This window comes from Tauraco erythrolophus, chromosome 18 (genome assembly GCF_009769465.1).
Source record: "Tauraco erythrolophus isolate bTauEry1 chromosome 18, bTauEry1.pri, whole genome shotgun sequence".
Lineage (NCBI taxonomy): Eukaryota > Metazoa > Chordata > Aves > Musophagiformes > Musophagidae > Tauraco > Tauraco erythrolophus.
Genome location: NC_141482.1, coordinates 7840454 through 7865523, shown reverse-complemented (window position 1 = coordinate 7865523; position 25070 = coordinate 7840454). Strand labels below are relative to the sequence as shown.

Sequence of the window (25070 nt, the reverse complement as noted above, 5' to 3'; positions counted from 1 at the left end):
GAGGAATATCTGCTATAAACTTTTTGAGTAAGCTTACTATGAGATTACTGTTGTACAAGGCCTAAAGAGCTCCTGCGTTGTAACACTGCCTGCTAAAGAGAGAGTTTCAGTCTCTTTGCCTTGTGTTTAGGGCTGATAAGCAAATGTTAACACCCCCACTCCCTAGCTCTGTTTTAAAGTAAGGAGAATAACATTTGCAGATTGCATTTGTGATCATTAAGATTAGATCTGTACACTACCGGATTATCTGGAAGTATAAACTAGATTTAGAGCTGTCTTTTTGCCAGACTGAACCAAGCTTGTGATTTATTCTGGTAGGCTATGGAAGGACAAGCATCTAGCACAAAGTCTCTTGGGATGAAGTTACCCCAACAACACTTTTGAACATGTCTGAACTAGAAGAATGGCTTAAAGTCAGCCCTTTTGTTACTGGTTTCATCCATTCAGGCCATCCTAAAATTCAGTATAATTTTTTTTTTAATCATGGTTCCTGCAGCAAAGAGTTTTGTATCACTCACCCTGTGATTTGTGCCTCTAGGTTTGTCAGCCACATACTAACAACTGGGAATGTGTGTGGAAAACTAGAACTTGCAGAGATTGTAGATTGTTGAGGAGAGAAGGAAAGAAAAGATGTGCTACTTGAAGAAAAAGGTTCTAGTCTAAGAAAGAAGTGTTTTCAAAAGTCAAAACAAGCCCTTGAGGTTTCTCTGATGTTCAAATTTGATCACAGGGTAAAAACTGATGAGTGGTGCTTTCTAACTTCAGATGCTCTTAGCAGCAGTGGAGTGTCTCGATGATTTGAAGAGTGTGCGCAACACGTATGTGTCAGCACCCTCAAGGCAGTTTGTTGTGAGGTACAAAGGCGTAAAGCTATGCAAATTTTCTGAGTTATCGCCATTGCCTATTATCAACTCTGCAACAGACAAATCTGCATTATGCCGAAGTTTTAATAAACATTTCAGTCTCTTAAGATCTCTCACAGCAGAGAGGCATCAGTTAAGGACTGGTGAAAGGGACTCAGACGGAACATCATACTTTCTGCTGGGTCTTGAGCACTTGGCTGCAAATTTTTTGGGTGGTTTTTTTTTTTTTTCTGTCTATTTTGTTCTTGGGCTTGGTGTCTGTGATCCTGTTGTGGGTTAACCCCAGCAGGCAGCTAAGCCCCACACAGGCACTTGCTCACTCACTTGCAGTGGGAAGGGGGAGGGAATGGGAAGGGTAAAATAGCAAAAACTTGTGGGTCGAGATAAAGACAATTTAATAGGTAAAACAGAGCTGCGTGCACCAGCAAAGCAGAAGAAGGAATTCATTCACTACTTCAGCAGGCAGGTGTTCAGCTATTTCTATGAAAGCAGGGCTCCGTCACATGTTACAGTTACCTGGGAAGACAAATGCCATCACTCCAAATGTCCTCCCTTCCTCCTTCCTCCTCCAGCTTTTTACTGCTGAGTGTGATGTAATATGGTATGGAATATCCCTTTGGTCAGTTGGGGTCAGCTGTCCCAGCTGTGATTCCTCTGGCCCCCCTCTACCCGCCCCAACTTCTCGTGTACCCCCAGCCTACTCACTGGTGTGGCGGTGTGGGAAGCAGAAAAGGCCTTGATGCTGTATAAGCACTGCTCAGCAGTAACTGAAACATCAGTGTGTTGTCAATACTTGTTTTCATCACAAATCCTAAACATAGCACTGTATTAGCTACTATGAAGAAAATTAACTCTATCCCAGCCAAAACCAGTACAGATCCTTAGAGGATCAATGTAAACAGACTGCCTGTTGACTATTGTAGCAAGATCTTGAATCATGACTTTCCATCATAAATATGTTGATATTTGCCTACTTGTGCTTTTTTCCTCATGAACTGAACGGGGCTCGGATAAGTACCTGAAGTTATGTGATTGTATCAGAATTCTGGTTATTTGCTTATTCTTTGAAACTTCCTGTTCTGTTTACTTCAGGGTTCTTGAGCAGTTGAGCACAAGTATTGTGTCATTGATGTAGATGTGTCTACCCAAGTCTTCAGACAGCCCAGAATACTGGATATGAAAAGTATAAACTGCTTTACTAAGATTGCATTGAGGGTTGTTTCTGTTTTAACTTTAACACCAGTTGGTGTATAGGTCTGTGTATTGCATGGGAATGTTGTTATCATCCTGGATGCTGTACCCCACCATTCTTCTTGTCCTTCTCCCTCTCCTTCCTCTGCCTCACCCTGCCCCCAGAAACATACTGTAGTCGGCAATATGCACATTAGTTCTGGGGCATACCTTAGCTGATGCTCAAGAGAGGTGTGTGCACACATACACATCTTGTTTGCCCTGTGTTCTCCTGCAGAGTACAGGGCAGTTCTCATACGCTTGCTCCTCAGTGGCATTATTTGAGTGGGTATTGCCTGTGGCGCTGCACTATTGCTCTAGTTATCCAAGTGGGTCACAGTTCATAGAAATCATAGAATTTCTAGATTGGAAAAGACCTTAGAGATCATCCAGTCCAACCGTCCCTAATTCCCTATTAAACCATGTCCCTAAGCAGTTCAGAGCGCAATTGTCAGAGACCTTGCTTGGCAACGCTAATCTGAAAGACCTTCCATGTGCTGGAGTATCAAGGAGCACAGGCTGTTAGCACGGGATAGTTGATATGTTCTGATGCATGTGCAGAAGCTAGTAAGCAAAGCAAATGATTATGTATTATGTAGTCTAGAGATTTAATCTGTGGAGCCCCAGAGGTCCGTGGGCTTCAAGTTGGAAACTGCTAGCCTAGCAAATAGAAGAATGCTTTGGAGCCCTGGATGTCTGTCCCTAGATGGGTCACTGACCTGTTGAATTGACCATAAGTAAGTCATTTTGTCTTTCTACAGCTAAGTTTCTCAATCAATATAACAAATATTCCATAGCTAACTTGCAAAACCCCTGAAGACCTAATTGTGATTAGCAATAGGTAAGAAGTAAAGTTGTTATTAGAGGATGTAAGATATGTGAAACCAGTTAAGCTAAAAATCTAACAGAATTAGAACTTTTATATTTTCATCTAGAAAAAGCCAAAGATAGTCAAGTTTAATTTAACTGCAAAATGGCCTCAGATCTGAACTACACTGCCATGTAGTGTCCTGATGCAGATGTCATCTTACAGTTGTGCAGTGTCAGCCAAAGAGCAGGCGTAGGGTTGGGATTGCAAAAGATCAAATACAGCGGGAAATGGCTGACCCTTCACACCTCATACTCAGGTCTGGCAGTCTGTAACAGTAACTCTGGAATAGCTTTCTTGTTGTTTCTCTCTGCAGAATTTCTTTTAAAGTACCAGGATTCATCCAGGCAGTTCTGCTTGGGCTTGTTCTGGATGATTGGCATGGGCAGTTCATATACAGGTTGAATTTACACTGAGCTGCAAAGGAAGAGGCTTAGTCCAAAAATCTTATTCTAAACTAAAATTTGTGATCAAAAAGTCCTGCCTCATTGTAGGAAAAAAATTAAGCAAAATAAAAACACCAAACCAAAACAGCTGTAGAACAATACTAACCTTAGTGATTTGAATTCCAAATGGGAACTTTTTTTTCAGATGTATGGAATTGGCTGATTTTTAGGAAAAGCTGCAAGCTACTTCTGGTCCTTGTCTGTCTGGAGTTCAGATCCAAGGGTTTATTTTAGGTATATCTAGAGCAGTGGGATAAGAAAGGGGAGTTATTGGGTGAGGGGAGGAGGAGGAGTTAGCTGGAAGAAGGTTCCAACCTTAACATCTTTGTCTTTAAAAATCGCATCTGAATATATCAAATAAATATATATCATTCATCTCTATGCTCTTCAGGCTAGTTTTGACAAATTGCTGACTGAAATCTGAGAACTCTTTCAAAATGCTACCTTTTTTTCTTGTGTATATTATTTTTAAATAGAAGTATTTCCATATTTTGAAATATTATTTGGGTGCTTTTACTTTTGACTGTTTTGAGTTTTAATAGACTAGATATCTATCTACATTAAAAAATAAGTAAAAATAAACATGTTATTTTTTGAGACAACACTTTATCCCAGTTATTAGTGAAAAATCTTTCACAGTCTCTTTGTAGGGCATAAACAATATGTTGAAAGATCTGGACAAGGAGATGAACCATTACTTCTAACTTCTTATCATTCAGTTTTAGTATGGTTCAAATAAAGATGGATTTTAAGAGATATTACTGTCCATAAAAAATTAACATGTTTTCCACTGTTGTTAGCATTTGAAGTGTTATCAGCTTCCTTCTGGCACATCACACGCTGCTTTAAGTTTCAAATATCTACTAATTCATGCAGCATTTAAAAGCAAGCATTCTAAACAGGTGCTACCTGATATAACTCATTTGGATTTTGACTTGATGAGCCTGAGACTGGGATATTATTTGCATATATTTCTCCTTTTTCCCTATCTTGGATATTGGAACCACTATGTTTTGCAAGAATTTTATGCCCAGGATAGTTTTTAAAAAATTAAAATTGCCCTAGGTAATTTAGAGGTTTTAATCATAAAAGTGGGAGTGTTGAATAGATTTTCATTTAGCAAGTGTGTCATGGTGCTTTTGGTGAGATATTTTTCTGTTCACTTAAAATGCTTCCTTCTTGATAAAATATACTAGGCTATTTCAGCTACTTTGTGCTAAACTGCAAGTCAGAACAAAATTTGGTCTGTGATCTTGTGTGCATTTAGAAATATCCAAGCCAAAAATCTGCTGGTGAGTAGGAAATCCACCTTGGAATTACATATTACTATAGCCAGAGCTCTTTGCATAAAAGATTCCACTTTTCTTCGCAAAAGATTTTGGCCGGGTTTAAATCTGTTCAGATGGAAATTATTAAGCCTGGAGTTTCTTTGCCAATTTCTTTGCTAGTAAACAAAATTCAAAACATTTTAATACTGAGCGATAAGTATTAACTGGTGCTTTACCATCATTCATACTTGATGGGGAGTAGTTAAATTTTTTTATTTTACCACTTTTATTACTAAAAATCTATGTGATGACTTGATAAGTACCTCCAGGAGCTTTTTGCTGATAAAATGTGGGTTTATTCAGAAAAACCTAAGAGCTAAATCTGCAAGAACAGATTTTGAGTTTAAAATCTGATTTTAACAGATGTCTTTGTATCTACAGTTGACATATTATCTTTTCAGTGTATGGCAAGAACGTTTTCCAACTAAGAGCATCCAATCTTGCCTTGAAAAATAGTCTCTTGAATTCCTGAAGAGAGTATTCTCTCAGATATTCTCCTGTCAGACACTCATTTGGCAGGGGAAGTAGTTTATCTCTGTTATACTTTGGGATGAGCAAGTTTCTCAAGAATTATTACTGTAATCAACCACAAGAGTTGACATACAAATAATGTAAAGCTAACTCAAGTACAAAGGAAAAGGTTGCGCTGCCAAACATCGAGTGTTCAGCTACAATTTCAGAACCTAAGGAAAGCTACATAAGTTTTCAGAACTGTTTCCTGTGGGTGCTAACCACTTCTGAAAAATCAATTCACTCCATTTTAGGTGTGAAAATGAGACTTATTATATGTAAGATATCTGACCTGTAATTTGTTGCTCACTCGCGATGCAGAAGCTTTGCAGTGATAGAAGTATAGACTGTGCTTCTACTACAGTTAGTAATAAAATTGCCTCTGAATTCAGGCATAATTTTCAAGGACTGATTGAAATCAGAAATAATATGTATTCTAAGCCAGAAAGGGCGGCTGTGATGTTTAAAAATAAAAAAAAATAATATCAAAACGATGTTTAGAGGGACCAAACAGGCTCAGTTTGTTCTTTGCCAAATACAGCAGTAGCCAGTGATGCTCCTACAACGGTGATGAGTTAAGGTGGGGTTCTTAATAAATGACAAACAGAGAGGCTGCTGCCTGCGAATCTAGAGAAAATTACTTAGAGCTAAGTATTTTTCTCAAATTAGAAGAGAAATTATGATTACAAATAATAACTCAAAGTGACAGTATTGAATCGCAAAGGGGCTCAGTTGGAACATGTAATATGGTGTACGCGTGAAGAATACATAGATAGAAATCTGATAGAAATACATAGATATGAAATGGATACTTGTGTGATAGAAAGCAAATAAAATGTTGAAACTAAGACAATTAGGTAAAAGACCAGAATGCTAGTCAGATTACAGAATTGGAATCTTTTCTCTTGTTAATGTAAAGTAAGAAAGATGAATCTAATTGCACAGGACTCTGAGCATAGACAGTAGCTGAAGACTTATTTTTAGTGTTTTAGACAGCTCTGTACTCAGCCCGAAATTTTTGAAAGATGAACAAAAATCTATTTATACAAATGTATTTTTAAAATTTCAACACAAAAGATGAGGAGAGGAAGAAACAGAGTTGCAAGGCACATCTCAGACATCACTGAGTCAGGGCTGTTAATAGTAGAGTGTTGTAGTCATGATATAGATTTTCTTGTACAGAGGAATCATAATTGTCACTTCCTTATAGGAGACTGTAAACTCTGAAGGTAGGGGAGTGATGCTATATCTCACATGTAGATTCGACTCTATTTTTGACTTTCTGGAAATGAAAGTAAAGCGTTCTTTAGAAGGAGTGGGACATGTTTCTGTTTCATTATGGTTTTTTTGTCTTGAATGAAGTAGAAAACATTTGGATGACTTTAGTGTCCTTTAGACATTATATAAATAATCTCTGCCTTTGGGACCTAGGGAAAAAAAATGAAATTGTTGATTTCTAATTAAAAAGCCAGTCTTTCAAATATTGTAATTTATATTTTAAGAATGCGTAATACATGCATTAAATATTTCAAATGACTGCAGACTACAGCTACTGAGAGTAATGAAGCTACCGTAATACTATCAAACCTGCGTATCTACTTGCTGGTATATCTCCATAGTCCCCAGAGGAATTAACCTGCAAAACCAAATGTACCAAATGACCTTACAGAAAGTCAACCAAGAAACCCCCAAGGTCCTTGCAGATGATCAATAAGTGAGAGATGCCAATGAGTGGTAGGTGAACATTTCTCATAAAGTAACCACTCTATCTCTGATGAATCAGTCCTGACCCTCAAGGGACATCTACAAAGCACCTTCAAAAGATAAGCATCAATATTAAAATTCATGACTCTATTAAAAGGTAAAAATGATAGACTTGTTAGAGATACTGGTTTTATAGTTATTATAATTTTCTTAACCTCTCTTCTGATTGCTGCTGTATCTCCACCTCAGTAATAAGTCTACGTTTTTCATGAGATGAGTTACTTCTTTATTTTAACAGATCAGGCTATGTCTCCTCTTTCTTTGTTAGCAAGCCTTCCTATATCAGGGGCACGAGCTACTTTTCTTTGAGATGGCTTGATTAACACATTAGTTAAACTCAAAGCACTTTAGCTTTGAAGATTGCTGCTTCTATTTCAGACCTGTAGAAGTGCTTGATATGTCTGAGAGTGTGTCTCTTCCTTTCCACATGTAGCAAATATCACATCCCACCATAAGCTTCACCTCACTTGTGCTATTGAGGCAACCAAACAAGAAAATGAGTCAGCCTTCTTTGTGTGTGTGAAATGCTGGCAATTGTGTAATTTGCTCTACTAATATTTCTTAAAATTGTGCATAGAAGTCCTGCTTAGAATATACAAATATTCAGTCAGATCCAGATATCTATATTATTATTAAAAGTATTTGAGGTAGAGGAAGAACTGCTAAACAATAATAATTAGAAGACATAATGAAAAGCAGAGTAAGTAAACAGTAAGCTGTAGCTTTCCTAATGGAGTTGAGTCCAGTAGCATCACTTTGGACTTTGTGCCGACAGAATAGGTCTTTGTAAGTGAAGGTACTTCTGCTACAGGTGCAGCAAGTTCACCTGAACCTAAAAACCACAGACCAAACCCTTATATGGCAAAGAGTACGTAACATACACTGGATAGCTGCTCCAGTGTGGGAGCTGTTCAGGGGCAGGACATGAAGGTGACTGTTCCAGGGTGCCAGGAGTGATCTACTGGAGACAGATGGAGACAGTGTGGTCATGCAGATAGATCCTCAGCTAACATTTCTGTGGCCCACTGTGCATTTGAAGAGTGGATGTTGTAGTGTCATATTAAGGTGAGGCCTGCTGCTCTGTCCATCCTGTGCCCATTGATTATACGTTTTTCTGCTCTACTAGTTTCAAGTCAGAGCATAGGTGGTTTTAGATAGGCACAGAGTATTATTTTACCATTGTACATTTTACTATTTTCTTAGGAAACATTCTTTAAAGGCGATGGCTATCTAAGAGAAGTTTTAATAAAAGTGAATATAATAGTCTTTCACATTTTGCATCACGTACTGACTTGTGCTGAGATTGCAGCTAATCTTTAGTTAAACAATGAGTTCAGTTCGTTGTTGTCCCATTGCTCCATATCCATACATTTTCAACATCCAGGTATCAGAACGGGAGGCTGCCTGAGCACCATACTGAAATATGTTGAAAGCCTACAAGGGAAAATTAGATTGGAATGTGAAAAAAAAAGTAATATCTGAATTCTTTATGAAAAGAAAAATTCTTTATTAAAATAAATTATTAAATCCTTGCTGGCTTACAAGCAGCTGTTCTAAGGGCAATTTGTAAATGAGGCAAAAGGTCTGCTTTTTTCATTACTGTTGTCTTTTCTTCTTTATGCGGACTGTATGACCAACAATGGTTCATTGAATTTACATCTTCTGCATAGATCTTCAAATGCATCTTTAAGCCTTATTAGTAATAGTAACGCTCAGAACACATTAATTTTGTATGTGAATTTTGGGATTATTCTAGTAGTGTTTTCTTATGAATTTCTGCCTGGCTTTTGAGGAAAGATTTGTTTTGAGTTTGTTGTCCAAATAGATAAGCTATCACTTCTATCAGAGCACTGGGATGTTACTTCTGCTACTGTTAACAACTTCCCCATCATCTTTGCTGCTTCAACATTTCACTAAGCAACTTGCATCTCCTGTTGTGAGTTATGATCAAAATTCATTTGATTAATCTTAAACTAGAATTATATTAAGTCCTGACATGTTGTAAACTCATAGTTGTAACTAAATTTGTACAGTATACCATACTTAATCTTTGTTTTCGCACTGAGGAGCATAATGCATTTCTTTGCTTGGCATTTGAATCAATCAAGTGAGGTGGATTTTTCCCTTCTGCTTTGCTTTTGTTTGCTGTGTTTCCCTTTTCGATTTTCATACTACCTCGAAACATATAAACTATTTTCCCCCATAATGTGATTGCATATTTATAGAAAGTGCAACTTGACTTTAAAAGATAAGAGTGGAGCAATTGCCTACAAAATCATATTGAGCTGGGGTCTGTGATATAAAAGGCATGCAATGTGAGGGGTAAAGGAGTGGAGCATGTTGTGCTGTTTATGCCTTCCTAATAGCATTCTGACTTATTGCTGAAGCAGTGTTTACACATTTTATGCAACTGAAATGCAGTTGTTTAAAGAAGTAAAAAATTAAACTCTGCACTACCATAAAGGCTCTGACGAGTGTAATTAGTATAACTCTGGACTGATTACTGTAATAAATTACACTGATGAAAAGCAAGCGAGATCAGACTTGTGTTCTGCTGCTGGCCTTATTTCTAGGTCTGCAAAGATGGCTCAGAGCATGTGTGTATATATTAAAAAATATGAAAGCAGAGAGGAGAGATCAAAATGACTAATGGTTTGAGAATTTTACATATGATGAGTTAGTATGAAGATAAAGATTAGCAAGTCTGGAGAAGAGTTGGAAGGCATTGACCGAAGTATGTAAAAATGCGAAAGCCAACCCTTCAATTTTATTTCATGTAACGTGAGAACAGTATTTGTGCTCTGAAAGCACAATATATTTGGCAGCAGTGAAAAAGACATGCCTCACACAGCGTGTTGCATATCTTCTATTTTTGGGATGTTTTTTTAATGACTTTGGACTCTCTCTGCCTGTCTTCTCATTTCCCAGAGGTTGCTTCTCTGTACCACTGACATGCGGCTCTTCCTATTGTGCTCCGTTGTGGGGGGACAGTTCCCCAGGAGTGCTTGTTACACCCTTGAGTTTCAGCTGTTGTCTCAACTGATGAAAAGATAATGGTCTGGATCTCCACTATCTGCCAGCTGGATCAAAGTGGTTCCCCTTTACGTGCAAGTCACAGCTTAGGAAACAATTCAATATACGTTGTTCAACATCTTTTTCTCTGCCACACTACTAGAAAGTAAGGTGGGCAGAGGAACTGTAGATTCAATTTTTAGAGGGATTTATGTGCCTAACAATGCAGATAGATGTGTGATGATATTTGAAGAAATGCCTGCTTGTCTGTTTTCTCCTAATTTCAATAGGTATATCCTGGGATTTTTTAGACAAATTATTTAGATAATAGGCAACTTTTGTTATTTGAGGTACAGTAGAATAACTTTGAGCTGTTAAATGGCGTACTGTGAGAAATATCTGAAATTTAGTTGGTAATACACAGTGAGAAGTCTCTGGTGTGGGAGTGAAAGGGAATTAATTATCTTACATCTTCATTTTATCTTTTGAATTCCTGATCAGATGTGATGATCCATATACGCCACTGGAATGCTTTTCCAGTTAGTGAATGAAGAGAGTGTTTTATTTAAAAAGTAGATGTGTACTTCCCCATTGCATCAATAAGCGTTCAGACCTTGTTGTACCAATAATTTCATGTGATTTTTGTTGCCTTAGACTTCAAATAAACCACAGTGTTTAAGTATGTCTCTATCTCTCAAATTTTTGGCAATAGGAAAACTAGCTGGAATCACTCAGCTGCTTTAACTTTGGAAACTATTCCCAAGTAGGCCTAATAGTTGTTATCCATCCTGTTTTGTAACAGTGCCAGAACAAGTTCTTTTGAAATGTGTGAGATGGAAGCCCCATTCTCTTCAAGAGGAAGCACCTTTCACTTTGCAGGGTTGTCTCAGACCAGGGGGTATATTATCCTCCTAATGCACTTGCATAACTGCCATTAACATTAATGGAAATTACATGCACTCACTGTGAGGTAAATATAGCCTTTTGTTGAAATGAGACAGATTTTCTGGTGATGTTAAATCAAATTTAGATTGCTATACTAATGTCACTAGTTTTAGTATCTTTGTTGCTTGTAGTTTGTATTACTGAAAATTCACAATGTAGCTTTATATTATGTTGTGTGTTTCTTATAATGGAAAATCCCTTTTACAGTGCTTCAGAAAAGTTACATTTTAAACAGGGAGCTTGTCCCTTTCCCTCTCGGATGTAAAACGTGAACCACTGTGTAGCAAACTTTGTGTTTTCTTTTGGCTTGGTAGTTACTGTTTGCAGTCCCTTTAGAGACAGCTTGTAAAGGTTGTGTATTGCAGACGGCAAACTCTTGGCCTGTGGTTAGGACAGAGGAATGATGGGTTCCTGGTTCTGTTGCTGGAAGTCTGGCTCTGGGTGACTCAGCTGCCTTATCTGACACTAATTCGTGTCTAAAATGTGCAGAATCAGAACATCATAGCTCACAGGTGTGTTGTAAAACTTAATTGTCTGTGAATTGTTTTATGTGAGATGAAAGTCGCTCGTAAAAGGTCAAATGTTATCTCAGAAAGCACTGTAACAACTTTATCAAAACGTTATCAAGATGCAGCTCCTGTTTTACACACAGCTTTTGTAGTAGTGTAACTCCCTGTTTGGGAGCGGTTTGTTTGTACCAATACGGTTATACTGTTGCAGCCCCTAGTGTGGACGCGGTTGTACTGACACAAAATGCTCCACTCGTGTTGTTTATTCCTGTCTGTACAGGAGCACACTTGGTAACGTAGTAGTGACATACCTGTATTCTGGCAGAATGGTGCCATTTCATTTTTGCCTGATTTAGAGTCAAATCTACGTGTAGCCAAGAACATAGCAAACAATGAAAAAAAGGTTCAAGATGATCAGCCTTCTCCAGCAGAGTCTGAGTTAGGTCATTGGAGGCAGTGCTTGTTTGAAAGCAAAAATCCAAATAAATCATAGATGGAAGAGAAGTACGTGTGTGTGTGTATAAATATATATATATATCTTGCATTGCTTTTCAAAAGACTTATTTCTAAAACTCTGTAGTTCTTTCTATGAGTCTCTTCTGCTCTGGCTTTTTTTCCTTAAAACTAGAACTAGTCATTTTCCTATAGCATTTTCAGGAACCATCTACCAGGGAAATGGTAGAATCTTATTTTTCTAATGTGTTTCTTATTCCTCCTCTCCCATTGATCGTTGTTCTTACACAGGAAAACTATATCCTGTCCATTTTCAACCACATAAACCATTTCACTGTAACATCATTTTATGATTAAAATAGTGGCTTAAAGTTCTTTTTATTTTCAGATGTATGTTTTCTAATTTTAAAGATACAAATCTGAAATAAGAACTTATAGGTACACTGGAATTTGTGATCTATGGCCTCCACCATGGATAATTCAGGGTTAGAACTTCCTGATGCTCATTATTAACTCTGAGGTAGCCTGTGTTGCATGTGTGACACTATCAGCATGGGAATGCTGGAAGAAAATGTTATACACTTGTATTTTTTTTAACATATTAATGTCCCAGTATCTTTGAAATATATATATATATATTTAAGAGATCCTTAAAGAACCGGCTGAAGATACTACATATTTAGATATTTATCCAAGCACTGTTAAGTTCCAGGAGTAGAATGTAACTTGTTCCAAGTAGTGTAGGTAGCACCTGCCGTAAACACAGTCCCTACCTCGAAGAGCTTGATTAAGCTGTTCTTAATTACTAATGAGTATTAGGTCCGTTCATTTCAGCTGCACAGGTGGAATGGAGTCTGTGTTACCAGCGCATAAGGAGGTCATCAGGCTCTCCCTCCACAGGTGCCTTGGTGCAGACTCAGCCCCTCGGCCACTTCGGGATATGCCACCTCATTGCTCCGCGCAGCAGTGCTTAGGGGGTAGGTGGGCAGTGAGTGCCCGCCTGAGCTCGGCCACCGTTAGCCGTGGGAGACAAGAGGAGCGCGAAGTACGAGGGGCAATTAACTCACTCTGCCCACCCGCCATGGACTGTCCCCTGTGCTTATAAAGGCTCTGTGCACGCAGCAGCAGCTCAGCGTCAACCTCCTCCCCCTGGAGGGGGGCTGCCGCGGTGGCCTCCCCGGTTCCCCCGCGGTGTTCCCCGTGCGCGCCGGGGTGCGGAGCTGCGCCCCGCTGGAGCGCAGAGCGCGGCCCGCGGCGCTGCCGCCGGACTTTGAGCGAGCCCGGGGCTGGTGGAACAGGTTTCCTCCCTGCGCGCCGCCGGGGCATTGCGTCAATGCTGGGAGGAGGATCCTCGAGGTAAATGAACTTTTTAAACGGGAAAAGGAGAAGAAGGGAGAGGAGGAAGAAGCGGGGGGGTCAGCACCCGCCCGAGCGCTTCCTCTCAAGGCTTGTTCGGGAAACGGGCTGCGGCCGCTGCCCGGCGCCGCGGCCGGAGGATGCGCTTCTCCGCCGCGCCGGGCTCCGCGGGCGGGCCGTGAGAGCGGCGGCCGCGGCACGGCGCGGCTGGGCGCCGGCTCCGGGTGAGTGTGCGGCGGCGGCTGCGCCTCCCTGCCCCGCTCCCGGCTCCCCGAGCAGGGGCGGGCGGAGCCCGGCAGCGGCTGGGCGGCGGTGCCCTCGCGGCTGGGCTCCCGGAGGCCGAGCCGGGCTGCCGTAGCGGGAAGCCCGGGCGGATGCAGCAGGCGGCGAGCAGGTCCGGCTGCGCTCCTGCAGCATAGGTAACGGGCGGGGCTGGAAGTTGAGTGGGGTGTTACGGGAAGGGGGGCTTGGGTCTGGGAGAGCGGGCGGTGGATGCTGGACCGGCGGAGGCTGGAGGAGAGGCGATGCGATGCGGTCTTGCTGCCGAGGTGGCTGCGCCCCCGCTGCCTCGAGCTCCCCCGAAGCGCCGCCGCCCTTCGCCCTCCCGGCCCTGAGGCTGCTGCCCGCCCTGGCACCGCGGGCTGGGCGCTCCGTGCCGGCCCGGCAGCCGCTCACCCGACCGGGAGGGGTCGTGCCGAGCCCCTGGCGCGGGGGCAGAGGGCTCGGTGCGGGCGGCGGGGCCGTGTGCGGGCCGCCCCCGCGCTGCTCGGGTCCCCGTGGTCGCCGGGTTGTGGCTGTGCGGGAAAGAGTTTCCAAAGACAACTGCTGCCATAGCACTTGGCTTCTCATTTAGCAAATTACTGTGCGCATCCGGGTCATGAGTGGATCCGAACGTCTAGATGTGCTTGCACACATATGACAAGATACACACAGCGCGATTATTTTTTTTCTGTATGCAACTGCAAAAAAATCTGTTTACTTGATAGAATGTATCTGCGTAATGGTTAACTGTTCTTGCCTACTTTTTCTGTCTTAAAGCACTTGCATCCATTCGCTTCTGGTGTTTTCAGAAGTAGAAGTCTGTGGTTAATTACTGTACTTAATGCAATTTAATATAATTATTTTTAAAGTTAAAGACTGTCTATCTTGATTATTTAAAAATATAAAAGATAATAAGTGTAACAGGGAAATAATTCTTAATCTCTTTCAAGTTGTTAATGGGGTATCATTGCATGTGGTGCAGAAAAGCGTGTTTATTATTGTGGATTTGGGGTATCCAGATAACAATTTACCCTATCTGAGGGCTACCTGGTTTTGTTTGTATTACTGGGGAGCTCTAATAATAATATGCAAGCAGTGAAGAGAAAGAATAGTGTGGATTCATGGAAAGTATTTTGTGCTGTTTAAAAAACTTTTAAAAATATCAAGTTCTAGGGAGAATTATAACTAATTGATGATTCAATTTTATTTAAAATAAAGTTGCAGAATAAGGAAGAGATCCTGTAATGCGAGTAAGCTTCCCTGTGATAAATACTTAGCTTTGGTATAGAGTTCACCAGCATAAGGAAAGTGAGTGAGAAGAACACATTTGAATAGTAATTCAGTGCTCTAGTAAGTCTGGAAGCTCTGTTCTTGACTTCTTCTGAAGAAATTGTAGATATTTGTAAATAAAAATACTTCAGGTATAGTTTGTGTAGCTAGATCAGCACAACTGTAATCTTCGAGAGTCACATTTAGCACTGGGGGTTTGATTTTTGTACTTTCTCTCAAATTTTGGACTGCCTGTGGAGAAAAAATCAGAAAGTATAAAACTAAGAAAACACAGCATGTTGTTAGATTACAGTAGTAATGTTGATACCAGCCGTCTCCTGAGAACCTTGTTTGATTGCAAACAAGATTCTTCTCAATCCACATATAAAAACGTGTTTATCTCTTACAAACGAAGTGTAGTGGTTTCAAATGATGGTTGACAGCTTCAGTGAAAAAGGAGTTGTCACAACCAAACCTGGAGGTATAGGAGTGACTCAAGAGTTAAGAGAACAGCAGCACTGCTGAATCCATTTAACTGGCAAAGTGGTTTTAATTGGGTTGGTTGCTAGGGAATGGATCCAGCACCCTGTATTTCAATGAATTCAAACATTGGACAAATGGCACACCTAAGTCTGCTTAAATAATACACCTGGTGTTGGCTCCAGCCGTATGCAGCGCAGGTGTGCGTTGATTCTTGCTAACCAGCTTTCCCGTATTGTGTGGTTCCTCTGTGTGGCTTACACGCTCTTACCCTGATCTGTGGTGGCTGCTGGGAGAGTTGGACTGACCATACCAATTTTGTATTTAGTGTTTTGCAATACGCTTATTTAAAAAAAAAAAATCAGTTAATGTAAACATAACTAGAAACTTTCCTAAAAGTAGGCTTGAAGCAGGATTAATTTATGTGTTTGATACCAGAATTAATCTGTTACATGTTTGTACTGTTTCTGTTACAGGAAGTGTCAGATTCTACTCTTGATTGTATTGGAATAACATAATTATTTGACTTCAGTGGAGTTGCACTGGGCTCATGCACGGGAGAGTTGTGCGAGGACTTGCATTAGCAAGGTTGGGAGCACCAGTGTGTGAAAGCCACTGTCAGTTAGTAGTTTTGCACACAGTGCCTGTTACATCTGTGCCAAGCCACACTAATCAATAGCATGTTAAAAATACCATCTGGGGGTAGAACCGACACTGGTCAGCCCTGCACATCCTGCCTATGCTGCAGTAGAACTGACATTAATTACCAGGGACAGTATTGAAAAGGACTCTTTCCTTGGAGTAAATGCTACTTGGGAAGAGAACTTGGCTCTGTTATTTTATAAATAGAATAAATGTTCTGAAGTCTGGCTTTATCTCTTCAACATTTATAACGTGGCTTAGTGTAATGTTCTGTTTTGCTACACAGGAGAATTAAGTTTGGCTCTGTTCTCATTCCCCATACTAGCAGGAGTTAAGAACAAAAAGATGCAGCTGTATCTAATTCAGGCTATGAAGGGAATCAGGGACTTGTTAAACTCGACCGTAAACCATAGAAAATAAGAGGACCAAACTTTCCCTGAAGCAGCATGCTAGGACGTTTCATAGGCTTAATAAAGCTCAGCTAGATGCCCCAGGTGAAGAACATTTCATAAATTTCGGGTAGCACTTTCCTAAACATTAAACAGGAGTGACCAGACTTGTCAAGTTCATATGTGTAATCTGGGAGAAAGTAAGAGGCATACCTAATTCTCGTGAGAGCCACTACAGATTAAGCATCTTTAATATTGGAGGATGGCCTGCAGAGGCACATAAAGCAGTGGACCATCTGTACCACTCAGATCAAAATGCATCATTGGAGAGGGTGCTATATTAAAAGTGAAGGCAGATCGAGGCACTGCTGTGGAACAGTTCTGGCTTTATCTGGGAGTTGCAGATTAAACGTGTTGACAGAAATGGGGAAAGAACTTAATAGAGGCTTTATGTCATATTTCTTCCCTGAAGTTCATAAAAGACTAGGGGTTTTAAAAAAATAAAAATCAGTCTATATTTGACCACTGGCAATCCATGCGAGAAACTCCTCTGTTGCAGTTCTAAGTACTATTTAAAACTGGCTTTTAGGATTTATTGCATATATGTTGCCCATAGTTGTGGCATGTCTGTCTTTTATGAATACATACTTCAAGAAATAGGTTATTTTCTAAAATTGCTTTAATTTTCTTACCTAGTTATTGGTATGAGTTTTGCACATAATTACATACTTTGAGTTGGTTCCCATCAGTACTTACCCTGATAATAGTAGGAACATAACACATCAGAATAGTTGAAAAATCTTCTTTGAGGTGGGAATTGCGAAAGAGATGACAGGTTTGGTAGAAGGTGCCTGTTGTACTTGACATGAAATTCTCTCCTCCACCCGCAGTATCCTCTCAGAGATAACTAATTCTTTTAACGATAAATACACAAATGTGGGTAAAATAACTGTGAAATAACAGTTTATGTACATGCCCAAATGCGTTAAGTATTTTATAGATGGATAAGCAGCTCTCTGAACTGGGGACAAGTTCTGTTTTTAGATACAATGGAGTGAGTAAGGGGCAATAAACTGCGAGGAAAAGACAGGCTGAGGGGAGAGAGGCAATGAGGTCATGAGTTTACTTCCATGTGTTTGTTTGAAAGAAGTGAGAAAAATGCAAGGAAGGCTGTTATGGACACAATACTCTGTGGTGAATGTAGTTATGGGCAGATATAACAAGAATGGACGGCCTTGTAAATGCTGTGAGAAAAGTCAGGAATTATTATTCTAAGAAGCAATTGGCTAGTACAGAGCAGGAAAAAAAAGTACATTAACTTTTAGACCCTCAGAAAAATGTTTGTGTGTCATGAAAACATCTCTGTTGTCAGTTGTGTAGTTTTTTGGGGTTTTTTTAAACAGAAGGGCATATGGAGTCATTTCTGAAGAGCAGAAGCCATTTCTCTATCCACACCCCAAAAAAGCTGGTGTCCAGGAATATGTGCCTGCTAAACTAACTTTTTTTTTTCTTGCCCTTTTGAAATAGATCCAGATTTGCCTCTCAAGCTGCTTTTGACTACTCTGAACAGTAGCAACACATTGAATCTGACATGATTCTTCCCAGTTGTACTGCTGCAGATGGAATTCTGAGTACAAGGAATGAAAATTGATAGGACTTATCGGTGTTCCTTCTGCTATAGCCTGGCAAATCTCTGAGCAGCAGCAGAGGTACTAAAGCTGTATCTGTAAACTTAGAAAGTTGGACTTTTCTCTTTCCCTACCCATTGGAACAAGTGCTAGGATGCGTTTAAAATCAATTTTTAGTTTCTATGAAAAAAGTTAATTTCACCTGCCTGTAAAACTCCCTGGGGAGACTGGTAAGGAAGAAAGATTTTTCATTTCCTCAAAACCCTATTAGTGTACATTTTTGGAAAGCAGCCTTAATAAATATTGCATCACACTATAGCTATGTATCTGTTGACTTGTATGAAAATTCAATATGCATTTCATAAATAAGCGTAGAAGCTGAGTATAATTTTTCAGACCAGTGGGTTTGCTATTGAATGAGAACTTTCTTAATCAAAGTTTATCTCAAAGAACAGACACTGACAGAGATGGAGTAATAACGTGGCTATGGAATAATCTGCTGGAGGAAAAACTGTTTTCCCGAGTGGCTTTAGGGATTGAATAGCCAATGTGTTTCTTTGGGTAAAACACACTGTGCTAGGTTCTTTCTACTCAAGCATTTCTGGTCTTTACAAAAAGCAGATAGTTTCCCTTGTGTCATTTTTAATTGATTTTTCACTGCATTACAAGAGATTATTGGCACCAGTCCAGGAAGAGGCAGGCAGCAAGGAGGGAATTCATCAAAAACTGACTCATTGATCATTGGATCTGATGAAATAATTAGTACTTGATGTTTTCAGTACAGTTTCATACTGTTAGTTTTACTTCCAAAAGCAAGAGAAAATCCCTTTATACCAGAAGATCACTGAGCAAAACTATGATTTAAAAAATTCTTCAGCACACTTACGCGTTTTTTTGGAATATCCTTTTAGGAATTGCTAAGAATTTTTTCTCAGCTCATTAGCGGGAGCAGTACCAGTTAAACGTGCTCTGTTTTGCAAACAGGTCAATTTGGGGGGCATTGTATTTATGATGGAGAGAAGTCATAGGCAGTGCAAATCATTTTGGTGCATCCATTCCCAAACATTTGCAGCAGTGGACCTTCAAATATGTTCATTAATAATAATGATATTTTAAAAAAAATAATCTTGGACACCAACAGAAGTACTGAAGGGATATCACACTAGCATCAAAGCTGTAATAGACTTGAAACAGTATCGTACCATAGTTTCAAGATCTGGGCAGCTCTGCTTTCTGACGAAATCTGTACGATGTATCAGTGTGTAACAAGTCTTCTATCTGAGGATCCTCTGTGAATTTGCAACTGTGTTTTTAACTCAGTAAATTTTACCACGGTCCTCTATAAAAATATGGATAGATGTGTTTTGTTTTTTTTTTTTCATGTCTGCATTTTTTATGCAGTAAATGAAAATATCATCTCAAAACATCCCAGAACCTTAAGGAAGAAGATTGCTTTTTATATGTATCAAAGCAGAAGTAAGAGTTTGATACCCTGCTAAATCTGTGAACTTACTGTCAAATTTGAGCATAGAGTGAAACTTCTTTGCCTATGTTGGTAATGGCTTATGAACTGTGAATTTTTCAAATTTCTGCTTCTAGCTGGCACTAGAAAAACATTCATTGCTTTGTTGTTTTGTTGTTTCTTTTTCCTTAGGAGTTAGATTATTTCAGGTATATTGTTATTTACTTCTGTGGGGAGAACCTTGCTGTTCCTTGGGGGGGACAGGTGGGTCAAGGTATAAATAAATACTCGTTTCCCTCTCACTTATAGGAGACCTGCAAACAAAAAAGAAATAGAAGCCATTAACCTACCTTGTTCAGAGAGAACACTAAATCAGCACAATATGGCACAGCATAGTATTATCCTTGGATTATTCATGATGACTGTTTTATCCCTGTTGGATGGAAGTTCAGCTTTCCTGTTAAATCAGCGTCTGAAGGGAAGATTTCAAAGAGATCGTAGAAACATCCGTCCAAACATCATCCTTGTTCTTACTGATGATCAGGATGTAGAACTTGGTAAGAGCCCAATATAAAGAGAATTTTAGCTAACGAGTAAGACACTGCTTTTTCCTGAAGCTAGATTCTTGCTTTCAAAATAATTATCTTCTTTTTTCAGTGTGAAAAATGATAGGAAGAACAAGTAGCAAAAGTTTAAACCTACCTTTATGTAGAAAATACTTTCTGTCTGCATGCCATTCAAGGACAGCACAAGTTAGTCACGACTTAAAATGTCAAACTTCCTGTTTCTGTGGAAATATGAAATTCCTGCCTATCTGTCTTCATCTAGACACCTAAACTATGCTTCTGGCAATTGCAAGTATAACCTGGGAAGCTACATGCCAAAGCAGTAGGTTTAAATTCATAACTGATTATTGCACCATGTGATTACCCAAATTTTTTTATGTAATTGCAGACATTCATTACATATACCATTTTAATTAATTAAGTGTTACCTAACATAGTAATACTATTCTTGATATTGTCCATTTAGATGTGTAGTTAATTACTGGCCAGAATCACTTCGTATGAAAAGGTTCTACTGTGTAATTCAATGCTGTGTTAATTGTTGAAGAAAGGAGATGAAGATTAAACACACACTTTGCCTAATGATTTGGAATAATGAATTATCTGACAGAGTTTGGGTTTGTTCTGTTACCTGGACAAGCTTGTATTTACCAAATGTTGCCTGTAGTTAGGAGAAGTGATTAGCAGAAACCAGTTTACATTAACCATTTTGCATTAGAAATATGCTTTTAAATGAGTATAAAGCCTGGATCATCTGAAAGACGAGAGCTTGTATATGTGTGGTCTGGGGTTTTTTTTGACTGTTACTGCATCAAATTTCCAGTATGGATGGGAAAAATTGGAAAACAGATCTCACAGAAGAAACAGGGCGCAATAGTAAAGTAAATCAACTTGTATTACTTATACATTTACTCATCTAGTTAAGAAGTTAATCACAGCAACGTGGCAGTATTCTTACAGATACTTCCTTTTTATGGGTGTTACTGCATGTCTGCAGTATCATAGATGTCACAGTCTTCTGAAAGATGGTGAGAAAGCTTGCTGTGGCAGTAAACCCACCAAATACGAATCTTCTTCCAATTAGTAGGATCAGAAGATTTTGTTGTTATTGTTGCTGTCACTTTTTTTTTAATAGTATTTGGATCACAAATGAAGCATTTTCAATGATGTATAGCCAAAAGAACCTAAGTACATTATCTTGCAGGCTCAGAAGGTGGTCCTAAAAAATTTATCATCATCTGTTTTATGCTAGCCTGCTTGTTTCTGATGCAATTGTCTAAGTCCTTTGGGCGCAGTATATTTCTTTTCTCTTGATAATCTGATGCTTTTCAATTTCAAGCCTAATGGGCATGTGTCCACACAAATAAAGATTTAACTAAGGAAAATGCATTTGATGAAGCTGAGAGTTGATATTTGTCGTTTGCCACTAATGGCTTTGTGAGACCTAATATTTGTTTGAATTAATTTTTATTCTTGTCTATTGTCTGGTGAGCTGTCCACATTAATCAAAATTGCCATTTTTAGGGATTGTGGTTAATGCATTTAAGAAAGAAGAAAACAAGATTTGAATTACAAATAAAAGCTAAGGAAAACTTGGAAGTTATGAAAGTGTAGCAGAGAAAGCTGTGCTTAACTAAGATTTCTTCTGTTTCTAAGAATATTCTGTAACTGATTGGTGTTGCAGCTTTCATTGTTCTTTTGTGGCTACTTTTGAGGCGAAAGGGAAGACAACACAATCTCAAGTGCTCTTAACAGCCTTTCCTTTATTTAATTTAAGATAGATTTAACAATGCACCAGTAGCAGGTGGAGTTTAGCAGAAAGAGAATGTCATCCTTTCAGGAAAGAAGTATAACTTTGTTTTTCTTTGGGTTTTTTTTTAATTTGCACTACTGTTAATCACAAATTTTACTTAGGAAACTAAACCTCAGCCTTGTATTGAAAAAGTGAAAAGAACGATGAGAGGCTGATGAAAAGGATCCAGAATCTCCAGGTCAAAGGAGGAGGAGTGTAAATTGTAATGGATACAAATGGGAGAAGACAAATGAGAACACCCAGAGCTACTGAAACACACACACTCGGTTGACTGTCTAATCAAGAGAGTTGTACTGACAAGCAGAATATAAAGAAGAGGAATATACTGACGAGGAGAAAGAATTAATTAGAAACAAAGACTTTTTTTTTTTCCACGTTAGAGCTATTTAAGTCCAAGTTAGTATAATGCTGATGTCCTCTGTGATGGACTCAGCATCTCCAGTTTAATTAGGTTTGCCTACCGTATTACTGTGGTTTAACAAACCAGCTTATTTCGTTATCTCATAGTTGGAGAAAGATATAATTATTTAGAGTATATTCCAGTCATGTTAGAGAAATCTGAGTGAGAGACGATTTGTATGTTCCTACATCTTCCTCTGAAAAACTACAAAAGTGACATGGAAGGTAATTTTTCTTGGTTATCATACATGGAGATTAGAGCCTTAGAGCTTTCTTAAGCTTTCTATTAAATATGAGGAGGAAAAAAAGGAAGCGGAGACGTGAAACGAGTGTCTAATGAGGTTCAAATAGGATAAAAATAGAAGGCTTTAGGGGACAGTTAATTAACATTCTGGGGTTCAGTTAACTTACCTGGGTATCGATACCACTTCTTAAATTGTGCTTCAGAGTAGACTAAGTCATGGGGGACTTAAAACAAGTTCTTCAACAGCTGGAGCTCCCTAAAACTCATGTAAATTATGACCTCTGACAACAAAATACAACTAATGAGAAAGTCTACGTTATTTCATAAACAACTGGTATATTTCTCCATTAATATTAGTCAAAATATCAACATTACCACTAAAGTGAACTGTGAAGACACACAAAGCAAAGTTATGGATGCCACCCAAATTTTGAGTGGAATTTGAACCTAGGTTTTGCCTCATTTTGGTTAGTGAGCAGCTTGGATGCATCAAATTGATTAAACTTTCATATTTTCACAATAGTCCAATGGATATTTTTAAATATGATTTTTAAAATAATTTTTATTTATTATCAGTGGTTTTAGACAGGTAACAGATTTTTCTGAATTAAATATTGACACTTCAAAGCATGACTTCCCTTGGTACATCCATTAATGAAACCTCAGAAGATTTTCCAACTCAAAAGGTGATTTGGTGAGGTTCCAGTTGCTGATTAACGCATAACTAATCTTCTGCCACAGAAAGATCAATTTCTACTTTTTATCACAATTCTGGGTTTGTATTGGAGGCAAGCTGAAGGAAATAAGTTTTGGTTGGCTGGTTTAATGCTGTTTAAAATATTTAAAGCTGGCCTATTTAGCGTTGTACAGAAGAGTATGCTGGATTTTTACCTTCCACTGATCTGTCACTCTGTATTAGTTCTCAAGCTGGGGAAGCGGATTAGATCATATGTTTTTGTATTAAAAACTGTTGATATACAGGGCCTTGTCATTACAGCAGTTTTATTAAAGGAGGTTACTGTCCCCAAGGGGAGTTTTAACATGTACTGTTATTTATGCACAGATGCCTCTGTCATTTAAAGGGGTTGTTAAATTGTATTTTAATATTGGGATGACAAAACATTCTTTCGATCTGCCTATTTATGCTTGGGCTAGCTCATAAGACAGCACAGAGGAAACGTCCGCAGTTTTCAGGCTCACATAATGTAGAATTGACTGTTATAATTGTTAAATGTGTTGTAAATGTCTTTGAGCACTGATACTTATCCCACAGTTCTGGAGACAAAAAATCTTACTTTCTTCAGAAACTTTTTTGATACGTGAAGCTTAGCAAGTTTTGAAGGAGGAGCGCAACAACCTGCCTTGGTTCTTGCCACAAAGTGATGTGATAGAGATGTGCTCTGACCTGAGAAATGCACAAACAGATTTTTAAATTTTTGGTTTATATTCATTCCAACAAAATGATCTCAAGAAAATCAATACCATGGCATTTTTTAGCTGAAATGACCTACAGTAGCAATTAACCTTCCTTCATGGTGCCAGAGAGTCAGATTTTGTATGTGGCTTATGACCATTTTCCCTCTAGGTTTTGACTTCTGGTTATATCAATGTGCCCTGTATCAAATCGACTTACTGTTGCAATTTCATAATGAAATCCCTGCCTAAAGAGCTTAGAAGAAACCTAAACCCATTATTGACAGAAACAACATACAGTTTGTGCCAGATGGTTGCAGGATGCATTGATTAAAGCTGAACTATTAATCCAACTCAACCTTGGGTAAGTTAGCCCCAACCCTACTCCAGCATGAACCCATACCTTCATCTCCGTGTTGTCTATTGGCTTTCCCTGCTCATAACAAGAAGGGAGGATTGGTGATGGAAAGATGTACTCTCCTTTGCAAGGTCATGCTGATGACAGGTACCATTACAAGTTCTTTGGAAAATGGAAATTCTTCCTAGATCAAGTATAACTCACTCTGATGCGGTTTTAACTATCAGGCACCTATAGAGGAGGGAATAGAAATGTCTTTTTTCTTCTGATCCTTGGTGTTTCTGCATATAGAAAGAACTCTGGTATGGATCCATGTTTAGCTAGGTGGATGTCTATGATAAAGATCCAGACTTTGTCCAAAGCCTTGTCTTAAATAGGAAACAGAACAGCCATTTGGCAGCAGTGTGGCTTTTAGTAATTATTGGCAAAAAGACTTTTACTCCCATTACCCCAATTCATCCAAGTCCCTGCTAGTTAAACTTGCTTGAGTTTTTTTAGATCATGGTTATAAACTACATGGTGCTACCTGTCCCAAGTAGTCATCTAAAAACCTGATTCTGCAGAACCAAGCCTAAGAAAATTTAGAGTTTTAGGTAACACTATTATCAATGGATCAAGTGGATAGATAGAACTCAGTAGGATGATTATGGAAGTTACTATGAGGGCTTTACTTTGTCTTTGGTTCAATGGAAGTTACAGAAATAAATGCCTGCTAATACCTCACATTAGGGAAAAGAACATTCTATCTAGGGAACGACTCTAGCAGACTGCTTGAGGGGTTGGACTAAACAATCTCCAGGTGTCCCTTCCAGCCTCAGTGCTTCTGTGGTTACAACCCTCAGCCTTTTGCAGAAGGTTTTGG

At 39.1% G+C, this 25070-nt stretch overlaps 1 protein-coding gene across 3 annotated transcripts in view; it reads left to right on the top strand.

Annotated features, from left to right (window-relative positions):
* Positions 1-19797: 19797 nt before the first annotated feature.
* The window catches only part of SULF2 (sulfatase 2), a 62475-nt gene continuing 57202 nt past the window's right edge, over positions 19798-25070 (top strand). For all 3 annotated transcript variants that reach the window (XM_009983395.2, XM_086622749.1, XM_009983393.2), the window contains exon 1: positions 19798-19972. In XM_009983395.2, the coding sequence (XP_009981697.2) occupies positions 19798-19972 (175 nt within the window). The remainder of the gene's footprint in view (positions 19973-25070) is intronic.